Genomic DNA, 24,538 nt, shown 5'->3' on the forward strand with positions numbered 1-24,538 from the left:
CAGAAAATCTCACATCAAGGCTGTGAACATGAGTATGTAAAATACGTGGGTGGGACCAAAACCGGGGATAGACCTCGAGGACCAGGGGAAATGAAATTCAAGGGGATTTAGGGTTTTTTAAGCACTGGGCTGAATCAGGGGGAAATCCAGTTTGATAGGAGCATATGCAAAGCAGGGAGTGAGCAGAGCCCCAGCAGAGTGCTCTGCACCTAGGAAAGGGCCCAGGTCTGCAGCTTACTGCCCAGGGGAGGGATTTGGTGGTTATTAAAGGAAAATCCTTTAAGCCACCAGCCCGGGGTGTGCCTGCAGTGAAAGCACAAACAAGCGCCTGGGCACGGACACAAGGTAGGAGTGTGCCGGGGGGCAGAGCCTTGCTCGGGGGGCAGCACCAGGCAGTGCTGGGGTGATGGATTCACTGCTCATCCGTGCTGTTTTCCTGGTGCTGCTGGCTGTCACATCCCATAAGTGACCCGCTCGGTGGGTGTGTGTGGGAGGTCAGGAGCTGCCATGGCTGGGGGGGGCACAGGGCAGTGCTGGGGTTGGGACTGGCACCCACCAGGCTCCTCCTGCCACAGCTGGGGACTTTAGTGTGGAGCTGAGGTGGTGCCTGGATGGTGCTGGGAATGTTGGTGTCCCGGGGGGAGAGGACATGCAGGTTTTGGGCTGTGCATGGACACTCTGGGGCAGTGCCGTGCCAGGTTTATCTGGGCTGGTCCTCAGCATGGTGTGTGAGCCTGGTGCCAGGACCTCATGTAATGGCAAAGCCAAGGAAAAGGGCTGGGGAGGCTGATCTGGGCTGCACTGTGATGGGTTTCTGGGCTGCCAGGGGATGCTCAGGGGCTGCTCTGGCATCTGATCTGCTCCTGATGCCGAGAGGTGGGAAACATCTCCTGGAGGTGCCAAGGCGAGTGGGCTGGCAGGGCCTGCCGGGCAGTGGTGTGTGCCATGGTGTGCCGGGGGGCCAGAGTGGGAAGCGTGGGCTGTTCCAGGAGCTGACAGGGAGCATGAGCCTCCAGCAGAAAACACAGAGTAACAGGGAGCAATTAGCCTGGAGAGTGGCTGATGGAAGGGGCTGGTCCTGGCAGCAAGGGGAGGGGAGCAGTGATTTAATTAAGGCCAAGGAAGAGCATGGTCTCAGTTAGTGCATGGGCTGGCTGAAACGGGGGGATGCAGATGTCTCCTTCGTGTCCTGGGGGAGAGGAGAGGGCTGGCTGCACTTGTGGGGAGTGGGACAATGCTGAGCTGTGCTGGAGCCAGGGCTGGGTAAGGAGAAAAGTGGAGAGACAGGAATAAATGCCTTGTGCCCTGTCCTGGAGTGCTCCAGCTCAGTGATGAGAAGCAGAGACACTCCACAGTGGCAGTGTCTGTCACTGAGGTGGGTGCCCAGGGAATATTGTGTCTCCAGGAGCAGTCATTGCTCCAGCTGGTCTCCTCTGGTGTCTGACAGGGCAGCAGCTCCAGCCAAGGGCCTGGTTTGTGACTGTCTCTGTCCAAGACACCCTTTTGCCCCTGCTCTGTCCTCACCCCTGTCCTAGCTACCGTGAGACTGTGGTGGCCACAAGCCCGTCCCCAGGGAGAGGCAGGCCAGTCCCTTTCCACATCAACATCACCCAAATAGCCACAGGTCTAAGAGCATCCAATGCCACAGGGCCCCCACGACACCACAGGCATCCAGTGATGGCATGGGGACCCTGTGATGCCATAGGGACCCCATGATGCCAAGGGGACCAGGCAATGCCATGGGGACATTGTGCCAGGATGCAGCAGCGAGCAGCAGAAGCTGGAGGAGCAGCTGGGTGCTTTGAGGGGGTTGGAGGGAGTGAGAGGGTCTCGGAGATACTTTGATTGTCCCTCAGAAATGCTTCATGGGTCTTGCTTGTTCCTGCTGGCTGCCCTGAGCTGGGCTCCTGCCAGAAGAGAGAACCTGAGGGAGAAGTCCTGGGATGCTGCACAGCTGGAACCTGCTCCCTCCAATTCCAAACCTGTTAGCTCACCCCTTTGCAGCTCCCTGTTTCTCAGGCTTTTCCTTGGAAAGTGAACGAAGCCAGAGTAAAATGGTGACATGCTTTACACTGGTCCTGATTTATTTCACGTCTTACTATTGAATCTTATTCCCTGGTTTCACGGTTGTTGTGGATTTTCACCAAAGGGGATAAACAGGTCTGGGATTTGGGGTTGTCATAGGAACTGTTTCTGTGCCACAGCCTCACTGCCAGCCTCATCCCCTCCTGGGTTCCCGACAGAGTGAGGGCTCTCGCCAGCACAGTGGGGATATCTCCAGCCCCCAGGCACAGCCCCAGTGACAGTCAGGGTACGGGGCAGCCACCCCATGACACCGGAATACTGGGATGTTCAGGGAGGAGATGGACTCCCAGGCACTACCCAGCCATGCCCATGAAGCAAACTGGGACACCCAGGCTGGAGACCAGGACTTTAAGTTGGGAAGAGCTGGAGGTGTTTGGAGGATGCTGCTTGTCCCTGTGGATTCTCTGGTGTCTAATAGGAGGTTGTGCTATTGCAATTATTGCTACTGGGAACCTCTCTGGCCAATCTGGAATAATTTTCATTAAATCCCTGGAGCTGAAGGGGTGTGGGGTGAATGGGGAGCTGCCCTATGACCATTTCTCATCTCTTCAATCGCAGGGGGAGGGGGCAGGCACTGAAATTGAAAAGTGTCATGCACATCCTTTGTGCCCAACACTCCTTTGGCCCATGAGGTCCTTCACTGCGGGACACCGTGAGGCCAAGGCTCTGGCAGTGATTAAAGAGGGGTTTCCAGGGCCGTGGGACAAGCAGGAACATCCAGTGCTTAAGAAAGAATCACTTTGTGCTTTCAGTGTTGGACGGGACATTGCTCAGGGAAAATCACCCTCTGGAGCCGGCACGGGGAGGGCGGATCAAGCTGCAGTGCTGGGTCCTGCCGGTGCCTGCGTGAGGCTCCCAGGGTGGATGGGAGGGGGGTCCTGCACTGGGGTTCCCGGGGCTCTTCATGCTGGACCAGCTGTTGGAGTCGCTCGGGAGTGGTCCTGGTCCTCCCAACATCCACACGTACATTGTACCCGAAGTGAGCCGTGCATGCTCCTGGGGATGCTTCAGGTGGTTTTGTCCAGCGAGAAGAGCTCAAGGTAGGGAAGCCCTTTGGGGAGCTCCCTGTCCCGAGGGCAGGATTTTGTGGGGTCCCTGGCGCTCCCTGCTCCTTCCGGCACTGAGCGACCTTAAAGTGCGGCTGTGCTTGGCCGCGGCCCCAGCGCTGGCTGCCCCGAGCCCGGCACAAGTGTCCCTCTGCAGAGAAGTGCAGGGAAAGGGAAAAATATTGAGAGAGGCAGGAGAAGGGGGAAAGCAGGCGCTGCGGGAGGGAGCACAGCGCGGGCTGAAAGCTCCCTCTCAGCGGGCTTTTGTTCACCCTGGACGTGCCCAGCGATGCTGCCAGCCCGGAGGGGCTGTGCTGGCGCCGGTGGCTCCAGGCGATCCCGGAGCTCCGCAGCCTGCCCGGCGCCTCGTTCCAGCGACGTGCCCGCGGGCAGGATGCAGCTGCCTCCAGCGGGGACCCCTATCACCCCTCTGGGCTCGGCCCCTCGCCGCCGGCCCTGGGGTGGGCAGTGCTCGGACCCACAGCGCGCTCCCGAAAATAATTCCTTCTGACAGATCCATTTCTTCCACATGGTTCAGGCTTAATTTTATAATGGTATCAGTAGCTATGGCAACGTGTAAAAATAACGGATCCCCGAGCCCGGCACATTCTCCGTAAACAGCTCCCGTCTCCCGGAGCCCGGCTGGGTGGGCATCACCCCTTGCCCACGGCTACCGCGGCCGCTGCGGTTTGTGGTTGGGCTGGGATTCACGCGATGATTAATTAGCGGCGTTAACTGCTTACGCTTTGGGATGATGATTCCATCCGCTAATCCTTGGGGCTAGGCTGGGCTAATTGGGTGGATATCATTAACGCTGGCGGTCAGGAGCTGCCCTTACAGAGCTGCAGCACAACGAAGGCTGGAGCACCCCTCTGGCACCCCAGACACAGCACAGGGCTGGCAGCCACGGGGGGCCGGGCACGGCTCAGCCCCCGCGGTGTCAGGGGCCACCAGCCCCATTCGCTCCTACAGCTCGCCCCAGAGCCGTCGCTGTTGCACATCCACGCGTGTGCATACGAGGGAACGTGCACACGAGTGCAAACAGGCACACGCAGATCAGGTTTCCCGCACGCAGGACCCCCCCCCACCGCCAGCAGACATCAGCCGATGCCGGCGTCTCCCGCGGCTCAGAGGTCTCTGGTCACCACCGCGAGTGGATAATCCCAGGCAATATTTTCTAAACCTGTTAGACATCACACAGACCGTCTTAATCCCTGATGCCCCTCCAAGGCTCCAGCGGGATGGCAGCACTTGGCAGCTCGGATTTGCAGCTCCTTATCAGGGCCAGCCCCTTGGAGCGATGCATGGTGGATCCTGCCAAAATTAATCCCCCCGCTTTTTGTTGCCTTTCAACTTAAAAAATTAAAAAAAAAAAAAAAAAAAGACAAACCACACAACCCCCTTGGAGAAGCATTTTTCTCCATCCAGCCTCCAGCAGCAGGGCCAGAGTAACCCCAGCCCCACAGAGCTGGCAGCACTGGGTCAGGCAGTGTGGGTGGATGTGTTTGGTCTCAACAGAGCCACAACAAAGAGACAAAAGGTCTGGAGAGCCTTGGGGCTGCTGTGGGGACAACATGGGGACAGTGACCACAGGGACAGCCTGGCAGCAGGGCTGGGAATGGCCCTGAGGGCTGGTCAGCATCCTCTTCCAGGGGCTGGGTCTGGCTGTTTCAGGGGGTGCATCCCCCCCTGCATCCCAGCAGCTGTGCCATTCCCACCGTGAGGCATCGGATCTGGCACTGTCACAAATGACCCCGTGAAGCTCCCACTGCCAGACACGCCATCTCCCTTTGCAGTAAAGGGTGACATGGGGTTGTACCAGGTCTCCTACACCTCATGTGCCCTCCATGGGGCATCTCCCCGGCTCCAGCAGGGTGAGTGCCGAGGTGCCAGGGTCTCACAGCACAAATCCCACCTCTAAGCCTGGATTTTAGCACTTCACAGCAAGGGCTCTGCCAAGCAGGAAGCAATGGGCTGAGCTGGCTGAACATGATCAATCCCTCACGTTAGCAGTTTTATTTCCATCCACAGCTGCCGCAGGACTCTCAGGCAGCGCAGCCTCGATGAGCTCCAGCCGCCGGCCCGGCAGCACAGCGTTATCTGCTGCTGCAGCTTCGGATGCGCTTTCATGATAACGATTTGCAATCAACAAAGAACTTGGAGAGGATGCAGAAAAAAAAAAACCAGCTGGCATTAGAAAACTGAGATGATATCGCTCTCCCCTCGGCCGAGCTCTGAGCTCCACCACAGTCCTGGTGGTACCGCCAAGGGGAGACCAAGGTCTTCTCCAGCATCGCTCTGTGGGGCTGGCTGTGTGCTGGAGGATCTGGGTGCTGGCTCCCCATGAGCCAGTACAGTGCAGAACTTCCCCCTCTAGAGGGGGGAGGGAGGTTTTAGTTCAAACAGCTCCCAGAAGCCCATCAATGATTAACACCCAGCTCTGAAATGTCCCTGCACGGCTGGAGCTCTCTGCCTGCCCCTGCCTGCCCTCCCCCCACTCCCTGCCACTTCCTCCTCCTCAGCACTTCTGCTCCTGGGGCTGAGAAAGGGTCCCAGGATGGACACCAAGGCTCCGTGTGGCTCTGGAGCCCATCAGAGCTGGGGTGAGCCCAGTCGTGCCACAGACAGACAGCACAGATGTCTCCCACAGTTTTGCAACCACTGGCATAAAGGGTGCAGGATTGGGGCCACCCAGTGTCCCTGATGAGCGCCCTGAGTGGGGGCCTCGTCTCTGTCATCAGTTAAGGTTGGAACAGCCCTCTAAGATCATTGAGTCCAGCCATTCCCACAGCACTGCCAAGCCCACCACTAACACGTGTCCCCAGGTGCTATATCCACGTTTGTTGAACACTTCCAGGGGTGGTCACTGCACCACTTCCCGTGCAGCTTAGTCCTGGGGCTGTGCACGTGTTGCAGACCCACAGCAGAGAGCAAACCCTTCTCTGGGACAAGGGGCAGGCTCCTGCCTGCCAGCAAAGGTCAGCCCAGCCCTGTCAGCACTCACGGCACCTCAGTGGGCACAGGCGCCAGCACTGCCAGCCCTGTCCTTCCCAGCTGGCAGTGCCGTTGGGTTTTCCTGGCCTGTCAGCAGTTTTACCCTAAAACCCCTCACTTCAGGTCAGCCAGGGCCGTTTCCAGGCCAGGCACAGGATATAAACCACCTTTCCTGCTCTGACACAGCCTGTGAGGAATTCCCCCAGAGTGTGACTGTGCTGGGCTGCATTAAGGAAGCCCGGCCGAGTCACCCAGTTCGCAGCATCCCACAGGGCACCACTACGGGGTGGGAGCAGCCTGGGAGCACGGCCCGGCCCTGGATGGGAGAGCTGCACTGCGGGTATGGGCTCCACCGTAGCCCGTGGGTTTTCCTTCCTGCTTGGCAGACAGTGGTGGACATTCTGGTAGTGGTGGGTGGTCTCACAGTGCCTGGGCTCTGCTGCCGCTGCTGGAGCCCAGGGTGACAGTGTGTGAATGCCATGAAGGCACTCAGAGCATTGCTCCAACCCAGCAAAGCCCAGCACGGGCAGGCAGTGCTGCATCCCTCCCTCATCCTCCCTGGAAGTCATTTCAGGGGTTTGGAGGGAACCAGCTGATCCTGGCAGTGCTGGGGATTAATTCAGTGGCAGAGGGACTCTAGAATTAAGGGATTTGGAGCCCTGCTCCCTAAGGAGGGGACAGAAACAGGCAGTGGGTCTGGCCAGTGTGCACAGAGGGGCCTCCTCAAAAAATCCCCCATGCCGGGGAGCACCTCACCTTCACCCCACCCATTCCCCCACACCATCTGCACCAACTGTGCCTGAGCGCTCTAACAAAGACCTGAGAGAACTGAAATAACTCAGCTGTAACTCCTAAACCACCCAATAGAAGCTTGGCTTAAACAGTTACAGGCAATTCCCATGAGCCCCCTCAAAAGGTAAGGGGCAAAGCCCATGCACAGGCTGCTCAGAGCATCCAGCCCAGCCCCACCTTTCTCCTGGCAATCACAGCCTTAATGAGGCCCCTGCACCTCATCACCCTCTCCAGGGCCTCTCCCACATAAGGGGGTGATAGGGTGCACCTCTTCCCTAGCTGCAGGTGTTCATGGTGGTGGATGCTATCCCAGGAGTACGAGACAGGTAGGATACATCCCCCTGCTTCTTAAGAATCCCTGTTTGGAGGGCTGTGGGTGCCCCTTCCCTGGGTCACAGTCCATGAAAACCATCCCCATGTTAACATATTGCTTGTTAAAAGTTAACATTGAGACAAACTAAATTAAGCTTCCCCTGTACTGGATGTCTCAGATTAAATTGGCAAGGTACCTAATGAAGCTGCAGCTCCATTTGTTGTGCTGGAAGCCCTAAATATCAGCAGTGTAATTGGTGCTCCCTGCTTCAGGAGACATTTGTGTGTTTCTCTCCCAGCTGAAAGCCCTCTTTGGGTACTGACTGAAGACTAAGGCATGGGGGGAGCAGGGGCTGTAGGATATGTCCACCTAGATCTTAAGGTAGAGGGGTTTTGAAATTTGCCTTTGAAGCTGGAGGATGGATGGGGTGAACGTGCCGCTCTCTGGCTGCGTGGAGGCTGCACTGTCTTGTGGGTACCAGAACAGACCTTGTGTGGGCCTGGTGCTCTGATGTGGTCATACTGGGTGTTTTGTTGTGGTGAGTTGTGAAAGTAACACCTCTCAGGATGCTGGGGCTGGGCTGGGAGGTGTCTGGGGCTGGGACTGAGCCAGGCTGCCTCTGAGTTTCCTCAGGGTAGTGAGTCCCTGCAGCTCCATGTGCACGGTGCTGCGTTATTTGGGTTTATCAAGGAATCTTTGAGGTTGGAAAAGACCTCTAAGATCATTGAGTCATTATTGTGGAGGGCTCCTGCAAGTGCTGGCTGCTTGCTTGTGCTTGGGCATGGCTCTGTGCCTACAGCCCCAAAACAGCACATCTGGCTGCTGAATTTGGGGTATTTTCCAGGCTCATGTCCAAAGTATCGGTGGTTTTTTCTGTTTATCCCTAAGTTGGTTTGGCTTTTGAAGGGTGGACTGAGCCCTCTGGGACAACTGCTGGGTCTTGGTGTGATGTGGCCACTCAGGCTATTGGTACTTCTCCCGCTGTGCCATCCCATGCTGTAGTGGGGATCACAAGGGACAAAGTCCCAGGCAGGGAGAGGCCGCAGTCACGTCCATTAGTGAAATGGGATTCATTAACAGGCCCAGGTTTGGCCCTGCAGGGCAGAGACCAGAACCTCTCCCATCTCCATCCCCTGCGAATCCCCTCCAGCCAAGTGAGCCACCGCTGTTCCCGGGGGCCATCGGGGCTGGGAGAGGATGAGACAGGCAACTGATTAAGGGATGAAAGAACAGTCTGGGCAAAACCAGTGCTGCAAGACTTTCCACTGGGATCACTCTGGCAAGGCTGTAATTGTTCCCGTTGGATGCTGCCAGGCTCTGACAAGAGATGGGGTGCTGTTGCCCTGGCTGGGGATCCCTGTGTCTGGAAGGATCCCCACCTCCTCCTGGGGAGGGAGCAGATCCTGCTGTCTGCACAGAGCTGCCCAGCTGGGAACACGGGAATGCAAAAAGCACGTTGATCCCGTGGTCCTGGCTGGGAATAGGGAAGGGGAGAAGACCCCTGCCTGCCCAGCCCCCAAACCTACAGGGGTGGCTGAGCCTGGCCCAGCCCTGCCACACGAAGCAAGTGCCTTCCCCAAGCAGGTGCTAGCAGCATGATGCTAGTTCCTCAAAGCTGTGAAAATCAACTTATTCTTGAAAAGCTCTCCTGATGCTGCCCTGTCCCCATGCTGGCTGCTGCCCAGCTCCTGGGGCCAGGGAGAGCCAAGCTCCAAAATCCCCCGGAGTCTCTGGAATCCTCCCTGCTGGAGCGGGGATTTTGATCTGAAGCTTGGAGATGCTGCCGAGTGAGCGCAGCCTGGGTGCCCGCTGGCAGCATGGAGAGCCTGGCAGCACTGCCCGCCCTGCCAAGGTGCCGCAGCCTCCTGCTCACTGTGGGTGTTCTGTGCAGAAGGAGGATGATGATAATGGCAGAGTTGCACTCCCAAAATTTTGCATTGTCCCTCTGTCTCAGGCACACAAGGAGCCGAATCCTCCTCTCTCCCGGGATCCCTGCCTGATGCAGGGCAGGGGCTGCCCTCCCAGGGTGTATCCTCCAAACCTCTCACGTTGGAGCTGGGCCCCTGTGATGCTGAGTGGAAGGGCCATGGGTAGGAGGGGAGGGAGGCAGCTGAGCCTGCCCATATGCTTCCTAATGGGGAGCAATAGCAGCTCTTCCCGGGAAGCTCGCGCTGCACCATCTGCTCTGCGCGGTACCTTCTCTTGCAGAGCTTTTTTTAAGCTCTAACTTCCCTTCCCAAGTGCTCTGCGGTGGCTGCTGCTTGTGTGCAGGCTGGCTGTGCTCTGTAATCGCCTCAGAAGAGGTTGTCTGAACCTTCAGCATCGAGCAGAACAGCCCAGACAGGCTGAAGCCAACCAGGCCTCCAGGAACTGTGCTTCCATGTAAAAATAACCAGGGAAGGTGGCTGGGAATGGCTGCAGTGTGTCCCTGGCATTTTCCCTCCTGCTGGGCACTCATTTGCCCCGAGGGTCCCTGCTTCTGGACTTGGGCTGGGTGGGATGCACTGCCCACAGTGGTGTAGCTGCAGGGTTTCCACAAACCACTGCTAATCCCATGGAATATCCTGAGCTCAGTGTGACCCCCAAGGATCATCGAGTCCAACTCCTGTTCTGGCACAGGACACCCCAAGAATCTCACCCTGTGCCTGAGAGCATTGTCCAGATGCTTTTTGAGCTCTGGCAGGCTTGGGCTTTGGCCACTGCCCTGGGGAGCCTGTTCAGTGCTCAAACACCCTCTGGAGGAAGAACCTTTACCCAATATCCAACCTCAAACTTCCCTTGCAGAACTTTATGCAGTTCCCTCAGGTGTTATCACTGGTCACCAGAGAGCAGAGCTCAGCACCTGCCCCCTCTGCTTCCTCTTGTGAGGTGCCTGTGGACCATAGTGATGTGTCCCCATGTCCCATCCCTGTGCAAAGAAATTACTGCCATGTGCAAAAGGCCAAATTCAAGGGCTCCTCTGGATCCCTGCTCCTTGCTGGCCACTCTGGCCAGCTCTGTGAAGGGAAAGGATGGCTGTGCTGGGCTTCCCAGGACCAGTACTGGCCACAAATGTTTTTCCAGTGGGAGCAGTAGTGGCCATAGCCCTTGAGTGCAGCCTCCAGCTGCCAGGGGATCCCAGACAGAGGTGAGTGCTGAAGCCTGAGAAGCTGTTCTCGGCTCCCAGCAGCGCTAAATTAAGGCTGGATGTGCCCCATGGGCGTAGCTGGGGCTGAGGGGGAGGCTGGCGGGGCCGGGGATGTGCGGGCGGACGCCGTGCGCAGATTGATGGTGCCAAGTCACTTCAGATATCTTGGCTGTGTTTGTGCGAGGCTCTAAATAAAACCGACAGCCCCGGCGGCTGCCTTGGGAGGGAAGGCAGGAGGGGGGAGCTGGCAGCGGGTCCTCCAGTATGGCACCCAGTGCTGTCCTTGGGGACCCGGCCCAGTGTGGGAGAGCGGTCGGTGTGATCTGTGCTGCTGGGGATGCTGCAGGTGATGCTGGGTGGGTTGGGAGCTCCTGCTCTGCAGTGTCCACCCCATCCCTGGGTGGGCAGAGGGGGTGGTGCTGGGAGCTGCCACCATTGCACCTGGCATCCCAGGTACCTGGCTTGGCCTGGCTGAAGTGCCCCTGGGCGGTGGGAGAAGCTGTGACAGGTGCAGGCAGGGGAGAATGTGTTCTTGCGACTCCCCTGGGAAGGACTTTGTGTCAGGGAGAAGCAGGGCAGTGCAGGGATATGAATCCCATGGATGCTGACACCTTGACACCCTCCTCCTCCTCCTCAGCCCTGTCTACCATTACAGCTGCCTTGTCCTCAGGCTCTCGCTTCTCCCTGCTGCAGGATCCCGCTGAGGGGACATCACAGGGATGTCCCCATTCTCCCAGCGTGCTGTGCAGAAATTTCCTCTCCCTCCCCATCCACCCTCTGCCTGTCCTGCACCAGTGTTCCCTCCTGGCCCTAACCGTCGTGGGCCAAGCTGACCTGTCCCTGTGGCACCGGCAAAACACCACCCGTGCCTCTGCCACGGGCTGCCACAGCTCAGCTCTGCGTGGTCCCTTGGGAGGTCCCTGGGCATTTGGGACCCCCAAGGCTGGGTGCTGCTTGTGCCTCTGCCACGGGCTGTTCTGGCTCAGCCCCAGGTGGCCCCTGGGTGTTCAGGACCCCCAAAGCTGTGTGCTCCTGCACCCCAGGGATGCTGGGCTGTGTATTGTGGCCGTGCCGAAGCGGTGACTACACTGGCAGCCTGTGGCGAGTAAGGACACCCCCAGCCCCGCAGCCCTGGGGCCACGGAGCCGCCCCCCCCTCTGTCCCGGCCGAGAGGGACCGGGCGCCCCGGGGCTCCCGGCGGCCGGTGCCGGGGGTCCCCCCCCAGCCCACCTTAAGGCAGCCGCACACCGGGTTGGACCGGAGGACTCTGCCCCGGGGCGGGCGGGGCTGGCTTCGCCCCCGCCACGGGGGGAAGCGGCGCTAACCCGGGGCTGCTGCGAGCCGGAGGGGGTCTCGAAGCTGGGGCCAACTCCGTCCCTCCCCGGTACCACGGCAACGGAGGCGGCGCGGCGGCGGGGGGGAGGCGGCTCCGCGCGGCACCGGGGCACGCGCCCGCCCGGGGCCCCGCCGTGGCGGCCCCGTCAGCGGCCCAGAGCCCGGCCCGGTGCCCACGGGCGGCGGCGGGGCCGCGGGTCCGTGTCGGTGCGTGCGTGTGCGCTGCCCGCCCGCCGCGGGGGGGGAAAGGGGGGAGCCCGGCCTCCTTCCTCATTTTGGGGCTGAGAAGAGCGATTTCCTTCGCCAGCTGCAGTTCTGCGCTTTTTTTTTTTTTTTTTTTTTTTTTTTTTAATTTGTCTTATTTATCAAACCCAGCCGCCGAGCCGGGCGCGGGGCCGCGCTGTGAAGCCGCGGGCTCCGCTCCCCGCACCGATGGAGCCGCATCCCCGGGAACCCGGCCGCACCGCCTGGGCACTGCCGTGCCTGCTGCTGCTCGCCCTGCCCGGTAAGCCATGACTCCTGCCTGCCTCCCTGCTCTTCTCCTTGCCCTATTCCCCCCTTTCCCTCCCACCTTGCTGCTCTGCTCTGCCTTGTTCTCCCCTTTCTCACGCTGCTCCTCTCCTGTGCTTTGCCCTGTTTTCCCCCTTTTTTCCATCCTGTTCCTGTCTCTTCTGCCCTGTTTTCTACCTTTCCTTCCCTCCCGGCTCCTCTCCCTGCTCTGCCTTGTTTTCCCCCCTTTTCCCGCCCTGCTCCTCTCCTCTGCCCTGTTCGCCCCATTTCCCTCCCTGCCCTGTCCTCCGTTTTCCCCCCGTCCTCTCCTCTCTCCCCACTCCCGCACACCTCCGGTACCGACATGTCACCGCCTCTCCGCGCACGGTTGCTTTGACCTTTCCTGCGGTGACCTAGAGAGCGGCGATGGCCGAGGGGCTCCCACGGAGCCCTCGCCCGGCGATTCTTCTCAAACCAAACTTCAAGGCAGGCAGACATTCCCCTTCCCAGCGAGGCAGGGAATTCGGCAGGGGCATGAAGAGGCATGTTGTTCCCACCCGTTCACCAGCACCCCCTGCCAGCTGTGGGTGAGGCAAATCTCAGCGAGCAGCCCGAATTCCCACTTGGAGATGGTAGTGGAGAAGGCATGGGGAGGCTCTGGTGAGGGCTGCCTGTCTTCTCTGCCAGGAACTTGTTTTTCTTGCTACCCCACTGTGGACTCTTTCTCTGCTCAACTGTTGGGCACTGAAGCGGTGGGATTGCAACACCTCCGGGCACCCTGTGCCTCGGAGCCTTGTGTCACCTCAGGCTCAGGGTGCCCCAGGCCTCCCCGCGGCTTGTGGCTCCACCAGTCCCTTAGAAAAGCTGGGGGACACAGCAAAGGACAGTCAAAGTGTGCCGCTCTTGGCTGTTTCTGTTCCTTTACCAGCAGCGGGAAGTCTCTCATCCCACCAGGAACGAAGCCCTGTGGTGACTGCTGCTTTCAAGGATGTTTCCTTTCTAGGGTGTTTCGTTTGGGTGATTTCGAAGGAATCGCTCTCCTCCCTGCCAAGGGAGGGATGGGGTTTTTGAGGCAAACCTGCAGCGGTGGTGATGCATCTTCAGGAGCATCTCGCTGCTGAGCTTCTTGCTCTATTCCAATCCCACCGCTTCCAGCCAGATCCCATTACAAACGGCCCAGCCCAGGTTCCGTGGGGGAAACCCACATTCTCTCAAGCCCATTGAAATATTTACCATCAAAGCTTTACTTGGGCAAGGAGTTGGATGCAAACTTGGGCAGAAAGCAAATGCTTTCAGCACAGCACTCCTCACTTTGAGTCGCCTGATCACAACTGAGAAGTGTTGGCCCCAAACTGAAAACTCTGGCTGCTGAGAGCCAAGAAGGCTTTGGCGGTGAGCGCAGCTTCCCAGTGAGCCACTGCGATTTCCTGCGTGAAAGAATAGCTCCAGCAAAGCTCCTGAACTTAATTAAATGTGGTCTTGGAGTAAGAACCCCATTTCTTTGAGCCGACCATGGGAAAAAAACCCACCCCAGGGTGAAAAGCCCTGGCTTGTGAAGTGGTTTGCATCCCTGATTTTAGGTGCAAACGTGCATTTCCATATGGTGAATCCCTCCTGGGCCATGGCTCAAACTAAGCTGAACTCCAGCAGAGTTGGCCCAGGCTCCCACTGCTGGCTGTTCAGACAGCTCCTGCAGAAGTGGAGGGGAAAAGGAAAGGTCCTGGAGGAGACCTTCCTGTGGGGCAAAGGCAGCGAGATGTGGGAAACCAAACGGCAAAGCCCCATTGAGAAACTGTGCCCTGCAGAGCCCTTCCATGCCTGTGTGTCTCCACAGAGGGTTTCAGCTGTGCTTCCCAGAGCCTCTTCTAAAGGGGAATTCGGTTTGCTTCTGGGGCTTTGGCTCTTGGGATGAATTTCTGCTGATGCTGGAGGAGGGGAGCTTGGAAATGGTGGCTGCGTGTGAGCTGAGGCTTCCTCTGATGTCACAGATGTAAAACACAGCCTTTACTACAGCCCTCCCTGAGCGCCTTGGGGTCTGCTCGGGGCTCGACAGCTATCCCCAGGGCTCTCCTTGCCTTCCCTAAACAGCAGATTCCAGGCCTTTTATAGGCAGCACCTGTTAGTTTCTGCCCCTGGCAGCCCTGCTGCAGGTGAAATTCCAGCAGGATTATTTTGGGGTTCCCTTGCCCATTGGCCTGTTTCTTCAGTGAGTGACCGTGGGGCTTCGGATGCCAGTGACCAGCTGCACGTTGTTTCTGGAACACACAGCCATCCCAGAGCTCTTTCAGAGGAAAAAAAATCTATTTTTACCAGGAAGCATCCAAGCAGCCTCTCCTGAATTAAACCCCGGCCTCTTGCAATCTGTTCAATATCAAATACTTCAAAAGGTGGAATATAGAAAAAAATGTGCCACCAACATGGAAAACTTGCACTGCAGCAAGAGCTGGGATTATTTTGCTCCCAAATTAAACTGAATAACGGGAAGGAGGCAGGCTCTGCCAGATCGTGCTCCTGCCTCTGCTCCGGGCTGGAAGTGCTCCGGGTCTGCACTGCGAGGGTGCTCCCACCTACATGGGAACTGTCAGGTGATGCTTTTCAGGGCTTTAAAACCCTTGGCTAATTCTGGAGTGTAGGATAGAACAGATTACAGGGTCAGAGCACCTAAATTCCCCATGATCTTGGGGGCAAGAGGATAGTGTTCCAATTCCCGGTGGTTTGAAATCCAAGTCTAAGAAAAAAGTGTCATCAGGCAGCAGGAGAGAAGCAGGGAAACAGAGAGAAATTGTGGTGTCCCATGTGTTTGTGGCATGAAGACCTCCAGCATCCCACTTCTGATGCACAAGCGTGTTGTGAGCTGCTGGGAGGGAGCTTGGCTGAGCTCCCAATCCCACTGGGTGAGCACCTCAAAAGGGGAAGGAGAGGGGGAGGTCGGCTGTATGTGAGGAGAAGCTGTGTTCAGGAGAAAGAGGAAAAGAGCTTTGGTGGAAACTTTGCATTTTCTAACTTGTGTGTTCTGGGGTTTTCTGCCAACTTCCCCTTTGTGTTTTTCCCATCAGGGTGGGGGGGGGGGGGCTTGCTGTGAGCTGCTGTGGGGGATTGGGGTCTTTCTGAGCAGTGAGGGGTCAGGTTGGTCCTTGTGTGGGGTATTGGATGCAGGCAGGAGGTGGAGAGGCCAGGTCTGACCAGGACTCCTGCTTCTTGGCCAGGAGGTACGAGCTAATCTTTGTTGGGGTGTTCCTGTGGTGGATCATGGCTGGAGCTTGTGTGTCATAGATCAGAAATCGCTGAACAGGGTGATCTGAGCAGAGCTGGGTGAGGGTCTCTGAAGCAGCAGAACAGAAAACATGTAAAAATACCTCAAAGCCCCATTTTAATCCTATCCGAGGGGCTGCCTGGAGCCTCACGGTGTTTTCTGCCATGACCAAGGGCTGCCAGTGAAGCCCCCGGCCAGGCAGTGCTGCCGGCAGTGTGAAGCCCTTTTTCTCCTCTTTAGTCTGGGAGCAGTAGAAGTCAGGAAAGCACCTTGCATCCTATGCCTGGACAACAGCATGCTCTGTGCCTGCTAATCCCTGGGCACGGGAGGCAGGCAGGGTGCTTGCATGCTGCTGCCCTGGTGAGGAGGGAATGCGGGCTCGGTGATGTGGAATGCATACAGATCATCCACGTTTGGCTGCAAATCTGGCCCCTGGGAGAGATCCCTGCTGCTTGCAGGGATAAATCCCTGTGGTCCCAGGAAGGCAGGACCCTTGTGCCGAGGCAGTGGGGAGCCCTTGCTGCACACCAGGCGTGGCAGCCACAGGCAGGGCACCGAGCCACACTCGGCTCAATGTCCCAGTGCTTCTGTGGACGTTTCTCTGGGACCCATCACTGCAACCAAGAAATGAGCTTTGGGGTTGAGCAGTGCCCACCCTGACACTCTTGGGTGTTGGGGTCAGCTCTGGGGCCCCAAAGCAGGTACTTCCCCAGCTCTCCCCCTCAGCACACCACGTGCCTCGTGGGGAGATGGGCAGATGGAGAGAGGGAGGATGAAGAGGAGGTGCTCGGCTCGCTCGGGTTGGGCTGTGCAGGGCAGTGCAGGCAGTTCTACCCAGTGCAGGGCACCCTCAAGGGGACATGGGGGTAACCACTCCATAGAAGTTGCTTTTGCAGAGGGTTGCAGAGGGGAGCAGTGAGTAACACGCTCTTCACAGGGCACAGAGCATGCGCTGGGGAGCGGGCCTGGCCCTTGGCTCCTGCTCTGTGGCCACGCATGGGACGTGTCCCTTGCTGTACTGTGTGCCGCCCACTAATGAGCTTTCTTTGCCCAATTTGGTGGAGCCAGTACTTGGCATTGTGGCCCCCCAGGTATGTGGAAGGGCTAGGGGTCTGTGTGGTTGCTGCCTGTGTCACCCCAGTCTCTCTGCCTGCGTCACCGCAGTGCCTGCCTGTCACATCCCTGTGCAGTGGTTTGGCGAGAGACGGATGATGTGATGATGCTTCTGTGCTTGTGAACTTCCTCTGTGCTTCTCAACCATTTCTTGCAAAAGACTGTCAGCAGCAGGAGATGGAGAAGTTCAGGAGATGCCACAGAAGCAGATCCCAGTGGCGTTTGCCCTGCGTCAGCACCGTGTTCAGCACATGGAGTGCACGGGACCTCTGCTCCAGGGCTGCTCCCTGCAGTTTGGGTGTCACCTGAGAAGCATAGGGTTGTCTCTCAGGTGCCCAGAGCACCACAGCTCAGGTGCAGGACCAAGGCTTAGAGTGAATGACTCATCTGGACGTGACACAAACCAACTCTGTCCCTCTGTGCTTGTTTTGTGGGAAAAACTTGTTCTGGTGTCGAATGCTGCTGCCGTGTTAATCCTGACATGCCTTCAAAGGGAAACACCAAGGCCTGAAGGTTTTGGCTGAGGATGCTGTGGACTGATGCCCTGGGCAAAAAGCCTTTAACTGGGGCAGTCTGGAGAAATTGATCCTGGTAATTCTGGCCGTAGAGATGGAGTAATTCCACACACAGTAGAACAGAGAACATCTATGGGTACAGCACATACCACTGTGTGTCAGGAGGGACTAGCAGCTGCCAAAAATCAGTTTCTGTGAGAGCCAGCTGTGGCCAAAGGGGTCAGAGCAGCTTGTCCTACAGCGGGCCCTCCTGGGACCATCCAGCCAGAGGTTATCCTGCTGTGTCCCAAGGGAAGCCTCAGTAGGAGTTGCTGTCCTGGGTTTCCCTGAAAGGAGTCTGTAGCCAGGTGGAGGTCATTCTCCTCTCCCAAGTAACAAGCCACAGGACAGGAGAAGATTGTTCCAGGTTGTACCAGGGGAGGTTTAGGTTGGATATTGGGGAAAAGTTCTTCACTGAAAGGGTAAGAGAGCTGACCAGGGTGGTGGGGTCACCATCCCTGGAGGGATTTAAAAGATGTGTGCATGTGGCACTTGGAGTCTTAGTTTGGCTGGGGGCTTGGCAGTGCTGGCTTAATGGTTGGACTTGGTGATCTTAGGGCTTTTCCAGCCTAAAAGATTCTGTGATTCCATGATTCTGGTGTGAGAGATGTGGTGCTGGTCCATGCTGCTCAGCATTACCTGCTCAAACACAATGATCTGTGTGACCATGACACTGGTTCTGGGTGCCACAGCCGCCTGTTACCAGCAGGTGGATCTAAGTGGTTCCCCCACTTCTCTCCCCATGTGGCTTAAAAAAAAGTTCCTTTAAGCAGTGACCAGTATTGAAATCTTTCATGAATTTGGTTGCAATACCTATGTTGGCATGGGAAGCACTCACAAAATTAACCCCTGGGTAACCCATGGATGTGTAGGGGGGGTTATCTGGGACATCACTGAGCAGGGAGGTGAGGCACAGGTGACTCGATTAGGGACCAGTGGTGTGGAGATGTTCTGAAGGGGATGGCTTCCTGTGGTTGCTGCTGAGCAGGAACAGTGCCAGCTTGGCTGGCGTTGGTGGGGGGATTGGCTGTGTTCTGCTGGGATCACCGGGGCTGGGATTCCGTGCGGAAATGGGACAGAATTCAGGACAGAAAATGCAGCATCATGTTGGTAATGGGAGCCAGCTCTTTGGAGCACATCGTTTTGTGCTGTTCTTTCTCCTGGCTGATAAAGCCAGGTGGCCGTGGGAGACAGCCCAGTGTGTCAGAGGCATGGGCAGCTGGGATGTGCTCCATGATCTAGCCATACAGAGCACAGGACAGTCACCAAGCAAAGCTCCATCCAGCTCCACTCCCGAGCCCTGTGGGCAGAGCACTGTGCCTGTGGGCACAGCCGTGTCACCTGTGGTGTCTTCTAACCGAGTGGGGTGCTCAGCCTGTCCCAACTGGGAGAAGAGTAGGGAGTTTGGATGTGTGGTGCCAGGCAAGACTTGGTCTCTTTTTTTCTCCAGGTGTGGGTGCCCAGAACTTCAAGCTGCAGCAGCCCCAGGACAAGGTGGTGGTGACAGCGGGAGAGACGCTCACCCTGAACTGCACCATATCTGGAATGGCTGAACTGGGTCCTGTGATGTGGCTGAAGGGCTTGGGCAGTGGGAACAAGACCATCTATGGCCAGACAGGGGACCCCTTACCCCGTGTGACGAGAGCAGTGGTTGGGTCCGACACAGACTTCACCATCCACATCAGGAACGTTGAGCCTGAGGACATGGGCACCTACTACTGTGTGAAGTTTGCCAGGAAAGTCACTGGTGTGCAGGAGGTGCTTCGGCGTGGAAATGGCACAGAGGTGTCTGTGCAAGGTGAGTGGGGCTCCCGGAGCAGCTCCTGCTGGGAACCAGCCCAGCGGGGTCTGCTCAGGCTGGGCAGGGATGTGGAAGGGCTCTGGGATTGCTCCAGGAGAGGATCCTGTGGGCCATCACCGTGCCCTTGTAGGAGACCCTGCTCCTGGCAGGGCCAGGGCTGGGCAGGGGGCAGAGCCTGGTCTGATGGCCCCGTGCTTCTCCCCACAGCCAAACCCAGCCCCCCGCTCGTGTCCGGGCCTGAGCAGAGAGCGATGCCAGGGCAGTCGGTGCCTTTCACCTGCACGACTGGAGGGTTCCTTCCCAAAGAAATTGGGGTGAAATGGTTCAAGAACAAGGACCCCATGATGGCTCAGCTGCCTCAGGTCACCGAAGAGCCGGTGAAATCCTACAACGTGTCCAGCACAGTGATGGTGACCCTGCAGAAGGATGACGTCCGCTCGCGGCTCATCTGTGAGGTGCAGCACTCCACACTGCCAGCCCCGCTGCGTGGGACGTACCAGCTCAGCAGGACCCTGCGAGGTGAGGGCTGGGGGACTTGCACTGGGGTGTCCCGCTCCTGTGGGGCTGGGGGCCCTGGGAGGAGGACAGGGGATCCTGGGGCAGGGACAGGGGTCCCTGTGGGCAGCAGAGCTGGAGATGCCAAACACCAAGCTCTGCCTCTCTTCCCAGTTCCCCCCAGTGTCGAAGTGCGTGCTGAGCCGAGCCCCGTCGAGGTGAACAAGACCGTGACCTTCACCTGCCACATGAAGGAGTTTTACCCAGCAAACATGTCTGTTTCCTGGCTGGAGAATGGGATTGAGATAAAGGAGGAGAACATCTCCCGGCCATCGGAGCTGCCCCGGGGCTTGTTTGAGCTGAGACGCCAGGTGGAGGTGCAAGCGACGGAGGAGAAAAACGGGTCCACGATCACCTGCGTGGTGGTGCACGATGCCCAGGCCCCTGTCAACTACTCAGCCGTCCTGTGGATCTCCAACCCAGCCCAGGGGGGACTGAGCAAGGGGTCCCAGATGGATACGGGTGCGTCAGAGCTGCTGGGATGGGGTGCCAGGGCAGCTGTGTGGTGTCACCCTCTGAGGAAGCTCAAAGCCCCATCAAAATGTGGTTGAAAGACCAAATCCCCATATCAGGGGGCTGGGGGATGTGATGGTGGCAGGCACCAAGCTGTCCTCCTTGGTGCTTCATGCATCACTGTGCCAATCCCATCTGTGAGCCTGCAGGGACTGGGAGGTACCACGTTCCTGGGCCATGGTGACCTTTTCATTGATGTTTCAGACGATATGCTCATCTACATCGTGGTGGTCGTGGTCTGCATCGTGCTGGCCCTGCTGGTGGCTGCTATTCTGTACCTCATCCGGACGAAGCAGATCAAGGGTAAGGGAGCTGAGTGTGTGGCAGGGAGGCACCTGCTCCCAGCCCCATTTTTCTTCTCTTTCCCATGGGTTTCACATTGCCACATTGGACAATAACTTCTGGCAGTGCAGCTGCAGGTCCTGCCCCATGGGGTGATGGATAGACCTGCCCAGGTTGTTTGCAGGCTGCAGGAAAAGCTCTGCCTGGTCTGACCCCTGTCCTGCACCTCCTGTGCTCCCCTAGGAACAGTCCTGAAAGAAATTGATTGAAACTCCAGGGAATTGCAGGCACTTGCCTCTGGGAAAAGATGTGTCCGTGTCCTTGAAGTAGTCTCTGCGTGTGTTCTCTGTGCCCAGGGAAATGGGGCGTTTGTCTTATTTTCTGAATTATTTCTTTCCTAAACTACTTCTCTTCCAGCAGGTAAAAGCTCGCCGTCTGCCAGGTGAGTGCAGATCTCTTCTACTCACTGGGTAACCTGTGGGAACTCTGAGCTGGACACCTCCAGCCCACAGAGTCCCTCAGGACTGGGACAGAGCTGTATCCCCAAAACTTGTGAAAGGGAAGGCAGAGGCACAGGCTCTGCCCATCTGGGGGCTCTGTGCCTAGGGGGATTTTTGGCTTGTGGTGGGGCTGAGCAGGCTGGTGGGAGCTGGTCTCTGGCTAGCAGAGAGGCAGCTGGACCAGCACATGAGCTGATTCTCAGGACTAGCTAGTCTTGCTGGGTGCAGCTGCAAGGACCTTGGCTTGCATCTGACCTCCCCAGCTGCTCCATAACTAGGGAAGAGGCAACAGGATGCTCCATCTGTCTGACTGTTTTTGTCCCTCCTTCCAGGTTACATGAGCCAGAGAAGAGCAGTGAGGCCACGACCCAGGTGGGTCATCCTGGGACTGGGGAGGGAGAGTGGCTGGGAGCCACTGGAGATGGGAGTGGAGGGTGGTGGTTCTCCAGTGAACATCTGTGTCTCCAGTGGAGGGTGGTGGTTCTCCAGTGAACATCTCAGTGTCTCCACTCTGTGGCTGGAGGTGGAAGAGAAGCTGCCCCAGGAAGAGGGTAGCTACTTCGCAGCATCTTTTATGCCTTCACCCTCCTTCCTCCTCCTCCTCCTCCTCCCAGTAAAGTCTGGGTTGGTGCTGCCGGGAGAACCAGCTGTGCGATAGCCAGCCAGGCTATTTGTGGAATTATTTTGCATTTGGTGACGCAGCTACGAGCAAAGTCGTGATCAGCAGCAATCTGTCCATCCCACCCAGGCTCTGCCAGCTCCCACGTGGGCATCACTGGGCAGACTGGCCCTGCTGGGATGGAGTGTCTTCAGCGATGGCTCTGGCATTGTGTCAGTGGCTCTGAAGCCAGAACAGGGTGACAAGGTGGCTTGTGATTTGAAGCTGTAGTATGGGGTAGAGCATGGCTGCAGAGTGGTGTCTGCTGGCATGGTTCCCCCATACAGGCAGGGACTGAGGTGTCCTGGGCTGAGCTGCAGTGGGATTGACTCCAGAGCAGGGCTGTGGGTACAGGGGGATCTTCCCAGAGGAGGAACTCTTTGTGCCTCACACAGGAATCTGACCCCAACAACCTGACCTACGCGGACCTGAACTTCGACAAGGAGAGGAAGACCATCCGCCGGATGGTGGAGATGAGCCAGCAGTCAGAGTATGCCTGCATCCAGACCAACCAGGCACCCAACGGCGACGACAACCTCACCTATGCCGACCTGGACATGGTGCACCTCAGCAAGGCACCCAAGCGGTCGGCCCCGCGCCCCGAGGAGGCCGGCTCCGAGTATGCCAGTGTCCAGATCACCAGGAAGTGAGCAGTGGCTGCTGGGACCCCGTGTCCTGCAGGGACCTGCTCTGCTCCTCCTGTGACTGTTCTCTTGGAAGCACTGGGAGCAATGTGAAGATGCTCTGCGGTACCTGTGTTTTAGGATGGAAATGGAGCCCGCAATACTTGTGGGGGTCTTCTCCCATCCAGAGACATGATTTTTGGGGCCAGTTTGGTCTTGGGGCTGCCAGCTCCATCCCTTCAGGACCCCCATATCAGGGGTTGCTCAACCTCAGTGTGCCGGCTTTGCCCGCATGCAGATTCAGCCAGCGGAGCAGCAGCTCCTTGGGAAGCTCCGGCTGGGCTGAGGGGACAGGTATACAGTGCCTCCACACCAGCTCTCATGGGGATGCCACTGCCTGGCCCACGGCTCCCCAGGACCAGCAGGGCCCCCACACTGCCTTCTGGGGCTCTGCCACCACGCCTGGACACCAAACTCTGGCTTTAAAGGAAGGACCGAAGTGTCTGCCTCTCTTCCCAAGTGTCCCTTCTGCGGGACCTCCGTCTCGCCCCAAGGCCAAGAGGCTGAAAGGCCATTTGTACTAGTTTGAAAGCAAACCAGTGAGAGACTCAAAATCAGAGCTACAATTTAACAGGAAAAATCAAAAATAAATGCAGTAGTACAGAAACACTGACGGAGTCAGGATACAACCTGACAGCCTGTTGGTCGGGGTGGTGGTAGCAGTCTGATTAAGTGGTGGCTGTGGTCCTCCTGATGTGATAAATGTGGTTCTGTTGAAGCAGTGATCCTGTGGAAGGGTCTGGTCTTCCTCTGAAGGTCCAGTGCTGGCTACATAGCTCTTGTCCTCTGGGAATCCAGTAGGTCAGGGCTGCCTGTGGTGTTCCAAACCCCAGATTATATCCAGCTAGGAATGCTCAGTTCCTCCCCCTGGGTGGAGCATCCCACGATGGGATGATGTAATTTTATGAGTCGTGCAGTGAGGCTTGATGGCTCATTAACAGAAGATACCACACCGGAGGGAGTTATCAGGGATGTGTCATGGAAGAGATAAAGAACCCTGCCCCACCTGGTTTTAACAGATGGTGATAGAATACATACTTTTGGTTACATCTTACACTGTAAGACACCATTGAGCCGAGGCCCCCACCCCGCCGTCCAGGGGAGCTCCAGGTCTGGCTCCCCAGCACCGAGCATCCTCCTCATCATCATCATGTTCCTGTGCACAGCCTTGCCCTGCACTGGGACCCACCAGCGCTGCCCCAGGCTTGTACAAAGCGTGTGAGGGCCCCCCCAGCCTGGCTCCCCCCGGGAGCTCCCTGCAGGTACCGTGTAACATGTTTTGACTGTTTGACATGTAACTGTTAATTTTTAGAGCTGAAACCCCCAATGTTTTGTGTTGTACGTGGGTGTACTGCTGTGTACTTAACACTAGACTAAGATGTGCAAAATTAAGACCGAGGCCTCAGTAAAGAACCCCCCAAACCCTACAGAGTTTATAAGAGGCTTATATGTCCCCCCACCCCCCAGCTCTGTCTTGGGGGCCAGGCAGGCTCCCCCCAGCCCACCCATGGGGACAAATGTCTTTCATCTGTCCCCTTCCTGGGCCACTGTGTGGAGTCTCACCCTGTGTTGGCTCCTGCAGCAGTGGAAATGTGGGGGGCTGGGGGCACCTGGGGTCCTTGGGAGTGCTTTGGGAGCAATGTGACTGCTTGTACAGACTTTTTGGGGGTTGGTTTTTGGGTTTTTTTTCTTTTTGCTTGCAAGATATTTTTATAATAAAAGTGAAAAGTCCTGTGCTGCTCCTGCACATCAGCATCTCCCTGTGCTCAGGGAGGTCACCTTGTCACCCGTACTGGGGCTGCAGGGTGAGGTTAGGGGTCTGTGTGTCCTGCAGGGAGGAGGAGAGGGGGAATCATCCTGCACAGCCCTGTAGTGTGCTCTGGAGGGAGGGAAGAGGAAGGTAGGAGGTCGAGGCTGGGGTGAGGGCTGTGATGCTGGTTCCCTTGGGCACCATGAGATAAGGGAGCAGTGCACCCCACAGGCAAGGACTGACCAGGGGCTGGCCTGGCTGCATCTTTAGGTGCAGGGAGCTGAACTGGAGCTGAGGTGCCCAAACTGGAGTGCAGGCTCTGTGCTGGCTCCAGCCTGTGCTGTGGGTGCGCTGAGTGTTCCAGTGCTCTGCAGTGACCTCCCCTTTTCAACCTGGAGCTGGTGCCTGGGCTGTGTCTGGGACATGAACTGTCTCACCAGAGCCAGGAACTGTTGTGTGGGGCTACATTGACACTCAAAAGGGAAGTTGTTGCCCAGGCTGGGCTTCCTCAGCACTGAGCGGCTGCTGGTGGGGTCACACAGGAGCAGAAAAGGGACGGTTTGCCCACTGCCCTCAGCACAACTGCCCCTTCCCAGCTGGGGCAGCAGCTGTGATTCCCAAGGGAGCCTTCCCTGGCTGCTGCTGCAGGAGGTACTTTGCCAGCACCTTACGTGCCCCTGCACCAGGCTGAGCAT

The 24,538-nt window shown here is 57.6% G+C and overlaps 1 protein-coding gene across 1 annotated transcript; it reads left to right on the top strand.

Annotated features, from left to right (window-relative positions):
* Positions 1–12,124: 12,124 nt before the first annotated feature.
* LOC309579485 (tyrosine-protein phosphatase non-receptor type substrate 1-like) lies at positions 12,125–22,147 on the top strand (the record flags this gene model as incomplete). The annotated part of the gene is made up of 8 exons (XM_082292823.1): positions 12,125–12,197; positions 18,552–18,899; positions 19,110–19,421; positions 19,572–19,919; positions 20,175–20,273; positions 20,670–20,694; positions 21,085–21,124; positions 21,806–22,147. The coding sequence occupies 8 exons, from the start codon at positions 12,125–12,127 to the stop codon at positions 22,058–22,060; spliced, it is 1,500 nt and encodes a 499-aa protein (XP_082148949.1). The 3' UTR covers positions 22,061–22,147.
* Positions 22,148–24,538: the final 2,391 nt, after the last annotated feature.

This window comes from Coloeus monedula, assembly GCF_965178545.1.
Source record: "Coloeus monedula genome assembly, chromosome: 17".
NCBI classification, from domain to species: Eukaryota; Metazoa; Chordata; class Aves; order Passeriformes; family Corvidae; genus Coloeus; species Coloeus monedula.